Here is a 12,008-nt window from a genome sequence, read left to right as displayed (position 1 = left end):
TAAGGCAGGCATGGGGGACTTTTGATGCCCCCCACATATATTTTTGCCATCCATAATCCTGACCATTTATTTCACAAAGTTTATATACATACTGCATGATTGTAAAAAGAAGCCCTCAAAGCAGTTATGGCTGGGTGAACTGGTCCCAATTGGCCTTGCTGGCTGAGGCTGATGGGAGCAAGAAGTCCAGCAACATAATGGAGAACAACAGGTTTCCCCCTCCTTGTGCGGCGTAATGGTTAGAGCAGAGCACTCCAAACTTTTCATGTCGGTGACACATTTTTAGACCCGCACCATTTCGCGACACAGCAATTTAGCTTTGCTAGCAAACCAGAGCTTAAACTAACCCCTTTCTGGTGGGGAGTGTTTGCATGACACACCTACACACTGCAGCTGGCACACTAATGTGTTGCGACACACAGTTTGGAAAGCTCTGGGTTAGAATGTTGGATTGGATGTGGGAGTGCAGGGTTCGAATCCCCACTCAGCCACTGCTCAGTTTACTGGGGTGACCTTGGGCCAACCACCATCTCTTCGCCTAACCTACTTCACAGGGTTGTTGTGAGGATGAGATGTGGAGGAACAGAACCACATACACTGCCTTGAGCTCATTGGAAGAAAAAGGTGGGATAGAAATGAAATAAAAAATAAAGAAAGAATTCCTGGCAGACACCTTAAATGCAACAGATGCCTGATTCTTAAATGGGGTTTCTCCCAGAACCAGAGCCTTAGACCCAAGTCCTGCGCCCACATGACTGGACGCTGCTCTGTAGATGAACATTCCTTGCCCACAGAAAGCTAGCCTGCTGATGAGCCTTCATCCTGATATGCTAGCTTTCTGTCTGAGAGGATTTTCAAAAAAAGAGTGGTATGGTGCAGCAGCAGAGCATTCGGCCACACACAGGGCACCCCCAGCTTGCAGCCTAACTGTCCGGAGGCAAGCTTGCCACCCTGTGGAGAACGAGCCCCAAGCCCCTATCCCCTTGACCCCCTCCCCTTCCTCCCCACACAGCCCCAAGCTCCTGCGATGTCCTGTCTCTGTGGCTCGCTCGTTATACTACGTCTCGTGCTGCGCTGACGTCAGTACAAAGCCAGGCCTGTATCCTGGGAGAAATCAGTCCATGGTGACTGGTTGCCATGGAAATGCACCTCGTTGCAAGCTACAAGTCCAGAACCGCTTCGGAAGGAGCCCCTGGCGGTGCCTGCGAGCTGCTGGCGCTGATGCCGCGCCAGGAGGGAGAAGCCGGAAGGGGCAGGTAAGGGTCCTCTAGGAGGGTCACTCTTCCCTTGTAGAAGGACAGGCCAGGATCTGGCTCCAGGAAGGCTTTTATTCCGTGCTGGAGGGACTTGGGGAGAGGGAGGATGGAGCCTGCAAATAAACCTACATGCAGCCATGAGAATAGGGTCCAAAGTGCAGGGCATCCCCCTTGCTTTTCCTGGCTGCGCATATAGGCACGTGTCGTGGGGACGGACAGCCGATTAAACGTTTCTCGTAGCAACTTCTGCGCACCTTATCACCCGTCTCCCTGCGCTGCACCTGTTGCTTTGCGCAGCCCCTCATCCTGAAGACGTTTCCATGATGTGCTGCTGCTGCTGCTGCTGCTGACCTCACTGCAGGCTGGGAATGGGCCCTGCGTGGGAACTTTGCCCCATTTGTCATGCTCGAGAAGGCGTTGTGTGCTTGTGCATGTGTGCGCGAGGCCCAGCTTCACAACTCCACAAAGCCATCATTTATGTAGTGTTTGGGGCTTTGCGTCCTACTTCGTAATTAATTTTTTTGAATAGTTAATGTCGTTCTTGTAGTTTTCACTTATTTATCAGAAGCTACCCGGAGATCTTTATGTGACGGGGCAGGCGAAAAATGCCTCAGAAGCTAGGTAAATAATAGATTGTGCCGTTTCCTGGGTGAGGGGTTCTTTTTTAAAGATATGGTGATGGTACCGATGGATGAATAGATCTCCTGTCTGCTTCATTTTTATTTTTATTTGATCCAGATTGGGTGTGTGTTCTCCAAATGAAAATCCTCCTTGCAGGGATCATTTTCTTTGTAGACATGTATGGGAGTTCTTTCCAAATAGAAGACGGGACAATTTTCATTTGTAAGATGGCACAGCACGAAAGGGTTTAATTCCCTTTAGGAAGGGCTGCAGTCAGTGGCAGAAAACCAGTCCCTGGTTCAACTCCCAATATCTTCAGGTACGGCTAGGAGTGTCCCCTGTCTGGAATCCTGGTGAGCCACTGCCTGTCAGTGTATACCAGGACTGGATCTAGACCCATCCAAGAAGCATTTCAGTTAAAGGCGTTGCAAACTTTGTATGAGAAATCGGGTTAGCCAAAACAGAACTCCATATTGCCATCTGGTGTCACAGTGTTAGAATGCATAAACAACGCATATAAAGCGTTCTTTTCTTTGCCGGTGTAGCTGAGCCCCACCAGATGTTGCTGAACTACAACTCCCACTGTCCCTGGCCATTGATCACACTTGCAGGGGCTGATGGGAGATGCAGTCCAGCAAAAGCTGGAGGAGCATACTCTGTGTAGACAATATTGAACTAGATGGACCAAAGTTATGACTTGGCTACTGTAAGAACAGGATGCTGACCCAGGTGGGCCATTAGCCTGACGCAGCAGGCTCTTCTGCTCTCATGGTATAAGGCATCGGTAGGCAAACTCAGGCCCGGGGGCCGGATCCGGCCCAATCACCTTCTAAATCCGGCCTGCGGACTGTCTGGGAATCAGCGTGTTTTTATATGAGTAGAATGTGTGCTTTTATTTAAAATGCATCTCTGGGCTGTTTGTGGGGCATAGGAATTCGTTCATTGTTATTTTTTCAAAATATAGTCTGCCCCGCCCCCCCCAAGGTCTGAGGGACAGTGGACTGGCCCCCTGCTGAAAAAGTTTGCTGACCCCTAGTATAAGGAAACTTCCTAGGTTGCTTTCCCCAGCATTCCTGATCTGGATCGCCTCTCCCTCTGGCTGCAAAGTTTAATCAGACCTGAAAGCTTTTTATTTATGCATCACAGTTCTCATGTCTAGCTTGTCTCTTACGTTCAAGCACACGGCTGTTGGTTAGAGGAGGAGAACTATCAAGTATTTTGTATGTTGAAAACTGGGAGGAAATGAATAGTAAGAAATTTTAAGTCAGTTTGTGAGCACTTAGAAAAGGATGCTGCGATTACTAAAACTCGGCATGGGTTTCTCAAAAACAAGTCATGCCAGATAAATCTCATTTCTTTTCTTGATAGAGTTACAAGCTTGGTGGATCAGGGGAACGCTGTGGACGTAGTGTATCTCTATTTCAGTAAGGCTTTTGACAAAGCCCCCTCCCCATGGTATTCTTGTGGAAGAGCTGGTAAAATGTGGAGTGGATGAGGTAGCTGTTAGGTGGGTTTGCAGCGGGTTGGCTGACTGAAGGCAAAGAGTGCTCACTACCAGTTCCTCATAATCCTGGGGGAAAGTGACAAGAGGGGTGCCTGCAGGGTTCTTCCCTGGGACCCTTGTTGTTCCTCATCTTTATAAGCAACTTGGATGAAGGAATTCAGGGGATGCTCATGAAATTTGCGGATGACACCAAATTGGGAAGGGTAGCTAATGCCGCAGAAGGCAGCTGTCTGTAGCGTTTGCACCCTATTCTGATCTTTTGCTACAGATTATTAAGGCACCCTTGTCTTATGGGTTTTAGCTGACCCAAACGTTCCACAAGTTTCAACCCCTGAGCTGTTCTTCCCAGACAGAGGGTGGGCACCCCTACATTCCACACAAGAGAGAGATGCACGGCTTAGCTTCATTTTTGCTAAACCACTGCAGACGCTTCTTCCAGGGCCCATGTGGCAAGATACTTTAATGACTGAAGCATTACCCATTATTGTGCTTTCTGTTTTCCCTTCCATCATCCTCAATCGTACTGCCACACAGAGAGAGAGAGTAGGTGTCTTGTTTTCGTTGCGGTCCCTGATAAAAATCATCACAGCGCCTTGTGCATTATACCCAGCTGCCTCTCCACCCCAGGGACTGGCAGCTTGGCAGGTACAAACACGGAGCACCTCGGCTCCTTTCCTTGCCACTTTCTGCACATCAAGCTGAGCAGCCACCCACTCCATCTTCTTGGGCTGCTTTGAAACAGCAGGGTGCTTATACGCAGGAAGGGATCCATCCCCAGTTCAGCGCTGTGAACATCATGCTGTAATTTATCCTCCCCTCTCCTCTCCTGGCCCTTCTTCTGTTGTCCTCTCCATTGTCAAAATTTAGATCGTAATCTACCCGGGGTCAGGGACCTGCCATATTTTTTTTTAACTTATGCAACTCTCCAAAGAGACACGTACAGTGATATTATTAAGTTGTGGCAGTGTGGAGTGTTGTTCTCTTGACATCTTCAGTCACTCCATTCCATTCCCCCTTGCCGCTGATTTTCCATTCTCTCTCACACCACCCCTCGCAGTCAGGAAGAATTATGTGCCCTCTGAGCATGCTTAGTCCCAAATGGACTGTTAAGAATCCCCCCTTCCCCTATTTTGGAGTTGGGTGCGAAAGTGTGGGATGGACACATTGGTGGCGCTGATTCCCATCTACATGAAAATCTTGGATTTTGCCACCGATTGTTACGGACAGTTCTTGCATCGGTCCCTGGAGTAATTTCTTTGGCAGAGGGCAGTCCGGACTCAGAGGCAGAATAGGAAAGGGGCCAGCGGACACAGATGAGACAGGCTGCTGAAGAATCCAGGGGATCCCCCTCTCCTGCTGTGACCAGCTCCCCTCTCCCCTGGTCTCCCAGAACACACAGAGAAATGAAGAGGGCATAGCAAGGAGAGACAAGATGACAGAGCCTTAGGCTGCTGGGGAAGGAACAGAGGGAGGAGACTTAGGGAGCACTGGGAAGTCAGGGACCTTCAGTCCCATCAACAGCTTCATTGGGGCCAGACCAACTGGGAGGAGGTGCTGTGACTACTAGGCCTGCTTGTGTGCAAGGGTCATTTGCAGCTTGCTGCTGCTGCAACTCATGCATTCTTTACCCGCTATTGCAAATCATTCATGAAAATGGATCCTTATGTCAGCCTCTTCGAAATCAAGAAGGTGCAAAGGGTCTCATCTTGATCAGGGAGCCAAACCCTGGGTAGATCCAGGCTTCTCTAACTGTGTTGCATAAACCAACAGTGTCAATGAGAGATTTTGCACACTGCAGTGAAATATATGATCAATAGGTGGATAATCATTAATGGGAAGTTGACACATGAGATGAAAGATGTTTTGAACATTGCCCAGGCAATATGCCTTGCCCTCAAGCAGAGAATATGCACAGGGACTGGCCAATCTGCACACAGCCAGAATGAGACTCTCCATTTGTGCACATTGCTCTCTGGGGTCACTTGTCTATGGGTTAAATGGGCTGTGGGTTAAGTCTCCTGGCCGTGCTCTGAGTGCATGCCCATTCTCCCCTCTTGCATGTGAAGGTGTGCTGGTGTCTATTTACCTTTCCCACTCAGCTAAACCACCGAGCCTCTTGGGCTTGCCGATAGGAAGGTGGGCGGTTCGAATCCCTGTGATGGGATGAGCTCCCATTGCTCTATCCCAGCTTCTGCCAACCTAGTATTTCAAAAGCATACCAGTGCAAGTAGATAAATAGGTACCGCTGTGGTGGAAAGGTTACCTTTACCTTTACCTAACCATAACACATATTTTTGCTGGCTGGTCAACTTTTGTTAAACTGATCCATGATAAACTCTCAGTGAGTGTCCCTGGAATTAACGGAAGAAACTCAAGGATCCTTAATCACTAGCGAAATCTTTTTCCTGATCGCCTTCAGAAGGGGACACCCTTTGGAGCAGAGGTTCCCAAAGTGGGTGGTACTGTCCCCTGGTGGGTGGTGAGATTACCTAGAGGGTGCTAAGAGGCAAGGGAGCAGCAGGGGGCCAATGAGGGTTTGGATGACTATTGAAATTTGAGAAGCTGCTAACTTTGGATCAAGTTCATCAGTTTACTTGAACTTATTAAACTAAATAGTTAGCAGTGCAATTGAGTAAGAACAGTAAAGAGCTGTTTAACAGTGGAATGGTCTCCCTCAGTAAGTTGTGGACTCTCCTTCCTTGGAGGGTTTTTAAAAAATGTATTTTTAAAAAAGATTTTCTTCATTTACAAAGGGTATGTGCAATGTCTCTCTCTCTCTCTCTCGTATTTTTTCCCATGTAACTTTTTTTATTTGTTTTTTACAAATTGGTTTCATTCATTGAGACATTAGGAAGAACAGGGGGAAGGAGGTGGAGGGGGGCAAAAGATGATTGGGGGTGGGGTCGAGTGGCGATGTTTCTATTTTACTTTATATATGTGGGGTTTTGTGTCAGCGTTGCTTGTGCAGGTTCTCTGCTGTTCACTTGTGTTCCTTTGGTGGTGAGTGAGGTTGGGGTTGGGCCTAGGGTGTGGTTATTCATTTGTGGTTGGCTGTGGCGGTCTTTGCATTCATGTGTGAGTGGGGTGGGTGGGTGTTTTGGATCAGGTTAGCCATATTGATTTGTATGCTGTTGGTGGATTCTTGTCATTGTCTTGTTGGGCTGTGCATGTGATAAAGGGGAGCCACACCGGGGTGAAGGCGTCTTCTTCTATTTGTCCCTGTGTCAGCTTCAGTTTATTGGTTAATTTTTCTAGTAAGGCTGTTTCCCATACTATTTGGTACCATTGGTCCATGCTTATTCCTGACAGGTCTCTCCATTGTCTGGTTATGGTGTTTCTGGCTGCTGAGACTAGGTGGGTTACGACTTCTTTGTGGTGTGAGTGGGCATTGTTGTCTCGGAAGAGGCTTAGTAGGGCCAATTCTGGGGTGATTTCTAATTTCCTTGATGGTTTTTAAGCAGAGTTTGGATGGCCATCGGTCATGGACACTTTAGCTGAGATTCCTGCACTGCAGCAGGGTTGGACTAAATGCCCGTGGGGTCCCCCCCCAGCTCTACAATTCTATGGTTCTGTGATTGTTACTATTTTGAGTTTTAGAATCACAGAATTGGGAGGAACCCTGCAAGTCATCTAGTCTAACCCCCTGCAGTGCAGGGATCTCAACACACAGTCCCCCCATCCAATTTGAAACCATTTTTTGTGTTCTCTTCCTTAGTGAGTCGTGCAAATAGCTATCCTGAATAATGCCCTTTGTTGTGGAGGGCAGGAAGCACTGGGAATGAGTTTATGGAGTTGGGGTGGTGGCTAAAAAAAGTCTGGGAATCACTGCTTCAGAACTTCTTGGCTGGGGTTGAGAGGCAGAGAGAGGGAGAATAGAGTGCCTAACTTCTGGCTGACCAGCTTAGTGCCCTCCAGATGTTTCAGTTGGACTAAATGACCCTCAGGGACCCCTTCCAATTCTAGGATTCTAATTCCCATCAGCCGCAGCCAGTATGGCCAATGATCAGGGATGATGGGAGATAATAATAATAAATAAATAATACATTTTTATTTATACCCCGCCCTCCCTGGCCAGAGCCAGGCTCAGGGCGGCTAACACCAATAAAATTACAATAAAACATAATGGGGGGGGGAACAAACCAACAAAAAACCCAGTTTATTAAAATATGGGTTAAAATACAATTTAAAATGCAGCCTCATTTTAATAGTAGCCCATAAATCAAAACCATAAGGGGAGGGAAACATAAGGGTCAGACTGAGTCCAAACCAAAGGCCAGGTGGAACAGCTCTGTCTTGCAGGCCCTGCGGAAAGATGTCAAGTCCTGCAGGGCCCTAGTCTCTTGTGACAGAGCGTTCCACCAAGTCGGGGCCAGTACTGAAAAGGCCCTGGCCCTAGTTGAGAGCAATCTAACCACCTTGTGACTTGGGACCTCCAAAGAGTTATTTGTAGACCTTAAGGTCCTCTGCAGGGCATACCAGGAGAGCCGGTCCCGTAGTTCAGAACATCCAGAGAGCAGCATTTAGGCTATCCTTGGTCTAAGCTGGAGTTAGCTGAAACCAGTGGCATAGTGTGGGGGGCGCAGGGGGGGCCGGCCGCACCGGCCACAACATCTGGGGGTTAGGGTTAGGGGGCGCAAATCCACGGGTTAGGGGGCGCAAATCCATGGGTTAGGGGGCGCAAATTACTTGCCTTGCCCCGGGTGCTGACAACCCACGCTACGGCACTGGCTGAAACTGGGTGGGCAGCCCTATGGAGGGGCTGCAACAGCTGTTCCCTGGAGATCTGTTGAGTGTAGGAGCCCGTTTGCTTCCAGCAAGCTGCGCTTGTACATCTGTATATTGATATTACAAAAACAGCTTAAGTCTCTCCAGGGCTCTTCTGATCTAAATGAAACAAAACCCTATTAACCCGGCCACTGTGGATTGTCTCAGGGAAGTGAAGCGGACGCAGAACTATATATTCAGATTTATGTATTTTAAACAGGGTTATGACCTTTAAGCAGTTTAATTAATAGATTAATCAATTAAAGCTTCAATTGGTGAATTAATCAAGGCTCTGCTTTGCTTAGCAAAGGCAAATTTTAATCAATGGGGCTAAGGGTTCACAACATGTTTATTTATTTCTCCTTCTGCTATTCTAGTGTGCCCCTGTAGGAAGTATGGGCGAGGTTTCGGTCCTTAAATTTAATCTGTTGATCAATCAGCTAAAGTGATTAATCAGCACCTTTCTTTTGTAATTGGTTGGTCCACTTGGTATTGAATGTGGCTCATAAATACAATTAACAGCTGACCCAAATAAACAAAACCAGGACCAGGTCAAGTTTTGATTTGGGGACTTTTTCTTTGGGGCTGTTGCTGAATCAATATTTCTTTTTTTAAAAAAATCCAAAGACGTACACTTTAGGCAAACAGGAAACTTTTGCACTGGACTGCATCCCTACTTCCTGGTACCCTGGATGCGTGTGGTGCCTCTTGGTTCGGCGGTTCAAATCCCCATGACGGGGTGAGCTCCTGTTGCTCTGTCCCAGCTTCTGCCAACCTAGTAATTCAAAAAGCACACCAGTGCAAGTAGATAAATAGGTACCGCTGTGGTGGGAAGGTAAATGGTGTTTCCATCATGGTGTTCTGTTGCACCAGAAGTGGTTAAGTCCTGCTGGCCACATAACAAATGCCAGCTCCCTCAGCCTGAAAGCGAGATGAGCACCACAACCCCATAGTCACCTTTGACTGAACTTAACCGTCCAGGGATCCTTTACCTTTCTTTAAAAAAAACCACCCCTGCCCCTGGAGTATTCTGGCTTCACCCCCAAGGCCCACCCAGCTACCAGAATTTTTTATTTCCAGAGTTGTTGGTGAGGCTTATTCCAGTGGTTCTCAAACTACCCCTCTCTGCAGACCAGCCTGAAATTCCTGGTGGTCTTGCCAGGCCACTTAATGGTTTTTCTGCCTGCCATTGATTTTGCCGCAAATTGCAATGCACTGAGCTAGATGCTGCATGATATTTAACTGTATTTTTATTGCTGCTTTTATTTCTTACACATTGCATTTTATTGTATAACAGTTTGAATTCCGTAGAATATCCTCCTTCAGCTCTATGGAAAAACGAACCACGCTATACACAGACACACAGGGAGGGCCACACACACACCCCCCCTCCTACAACTAGACATCTGTCTGAGCCCTCTTTGAGGCAACCTCTGACCTCACTGTCCTTTTCTCTTGAAGGTAAATGTTGAAGACACTGTCGAAATGTTACCCAAGTCCCGGCGAGCGCTCACCATCCAAGAAATCGCGGCCCTCGCCCGGTCCTCATTGCACGGTAAGCGGCTAGGGATGGAGTTTGATAAGAGTGTCTCCATTTTGGGGGGAAACAACAACAGTGGGCCTCATTTCAGTCACTGTACGCTCTGTATTTCTTTCCCAGTGGAAGCTCAAAGCAACTAGCAGCATCCAAGCAACAATAAGGCAAGCGTAAAACTCATTTAATCCTACTGGCTCGACTTTCCTACTTGATGGGCTGCTTCCAGGTGTCTTGTTTATTGAGCACCCATCCTGATTTGTTTACAGGGAGATTAGATGACTAAGCAAGCACAATCCTATGCTTTAAAGAGTATTTCACTGTCACTGCAAAAAGACAATTTTTTTGGGGGGGGGAGTGGATTTTTAGTGCAAGATGTCCCAATCCACTATAGGTGTGCAAAACTGAATTTGACGGCTTGTGATTTAATCCTACTTGAAAATAGAGACATACTGTGGATACACACCGTACATTTAAAGCATATTTCATTCCCAGAGAATCCTGGAAACTGTAGTGTACAGTTCCCAGCACCTTTAACAGATTAGCGTCCCCAGGATTCTTGGGGTGGGGTGGAGATGTGTTTTAAATATATGTTGTGTACACTGCCAAAGTCTCAGTTGCAATCATTAGGGGTTCTGGAGGGAATTTGCTGCCCCCTGCTCCCCTTCACTGCTTTCAAGAATTGGACAGCCAGTACAACCTTGAATTAAAACTCTCTTCTGGCTTGTGAGTAAGAAAGTCCCAGCCCTTTGGCTTTCAAATACAGTGGTACCTTGGTTCTCAAACTTAATCTGTTCTGGAAGTCCGTTCCAAAACCAAAGCGTTCCAAAACTAAGGTGTGCTTTCCCATAGAAAGTAATGCAAAATGGATTCATCCTTTCCAGGCTTTTAAAAACAACCCCTAAAACAGCAATTTAACATGAATTTTCTTCTCTAACGAGACCATTGATCCATAAAATGAAAGCAATAATCAATGTACTGTACTATAAAATAAATAAGACAGTATTGTAGATGATAAAAATTAAAATTAATTTTTTTACTTACCTGCACTGGTGATAGTCATTGTTTGGATGGGGAGCTTTTCTCTATTTCCGCAGTCACACAATCAATCAATCAATCAATCAATAGCTGAACTGGGTTCCACACATTCACAAAAACAAATTAACTGAAAAAGCCTTGAAAACAAAAATACAAAATAAATAGCAAAAACTAAAGGGTCGAACTTAATCCATTCCAGAAGCTCATTTACTTCTGAAATGTTCGAAAACCAAGGCGCAGCTTCTGATTGGTGCAGGCACCCCGGAAACAATAGCTGACAGCCACATCGGATGGTCAGCTTCCGAAAAACGTTCGAAAACCAGAACACTTACTTCCGGGTTTTCGGCATTTGGGAACCAAGGGGTTTGAGAATCAAGGTACCACTGTAATAAAATATGTTGCCTGCATTTGTTCTGCCTCCCCACAGCAGCCCAAGGTGAAATGAGAGGAGGATTAGCATGAAAGAGTGAGCTGGGGTCTCCTCCAGCATGGCTCCCTTGGGTTATTTTAGAAGTTAACGTGGGCAGAAGCCCTGTGCAATAATTAGAGTGAAAAGCTCCCTTATCTCACCATAGTAATATGCAGATTAGATCCAAAATTAAGTCTGTACTGGATTGCGGGGAATGTTGCCAATATAATTGCCGGCCTCCGTGGTGAAATGTACATTGTAGTTGCAACTCCTTGGCTGTACACCCCTCCTTGAAATGACTCTGTGCCACAATTTGTCTTGAAAAGAGACTTCTATGGGCTAAAGAAAGTTTATTTCAAGCCAAGTTTCAGCAGGGGGGTGGGCCATGGAAGGCCTCTGCAGACAGACACACGTCAAGAGACCCATGAGATAAGGAGTGAGATTCTTCCACTCCTCCCACCCTGCTCTCCTGCAGGTACTTCCTCAAGGCAGGAGGAGTTTTCTGTTTGTCTCCCTTGTCTATTGGATGATCATATATCTTACCTTACATGGTACAGTCCTCAATTTGACGGGCAAAAACAAAGAGTGCTAAGGAGCAAGACTTCCTGAGCATGCAAACAGCTCACATGGTCACCTTCTTCCCCACGATGGTGAGATGCATTGCATTTCTGCTTAAATCATGTCACGAACCTATACAAATCTACATTCTATTTTATTTGGTAATGCATTTCCTCTTTTGTTTTGCAAGAACCTACTTGTCAATGGTCCTATGTCAAGCAAGGCCACAAACACGTGGGCCACCATCAATTTGTTACCCTTAAGGTTTCCGCAGGAGATTTTTCCTTGTTTTTGCGGTGACACATTCAAAATGGCTGCCTTCCT

General features: G+C 46.7%; 1 protein-coding gene across 4 annotated transcripts in view; it reads left to right on the top strand.

Annotated features, from left to right (window-relative positions):
- FAM131A (family with sequence similarity 131 member A) overlaps positions 1-12,008 on the top strand; it is a 58,121-nt gene that overhangs the window by 25,585 nt on the left and 20,528 nt on the right. For 3 of the 4 annotated variants that reach the window (XM_079978174.1, XM_079978173.1, XM_079978175.1), the window contains one exon: positions 9,607-9,700. In XM_079978174.1, the coding sequence (XP_079834300.1) occupies positions 9,607-9,700 (94 nt within the window). Of the gene's footprint in view, positions 1-1,106; positions 1,257-9,606; positions 9,701-12,008 lie in introns of those variants that run through there. The other variant, XM_079978176.1, reaches the window with a different exon arrangement.

This window comes from Podarcis cretensis, assembly GCF_951804945.1.
Source record: "Podarcis cretensis genome assembly, chromosome: 5".
In the NCBI taxonomy this organism is placed as follows: Eukaryota; Metazoa; Chordata; class Lepidosauria; order Squamata; family Lacertidae; genus Podarcis; species Podarcis cretensis.
Note: the sequence above shows the minus strand (reverse complement) of the source record. Positions and strands in the feature narration are given on the sequence as shown.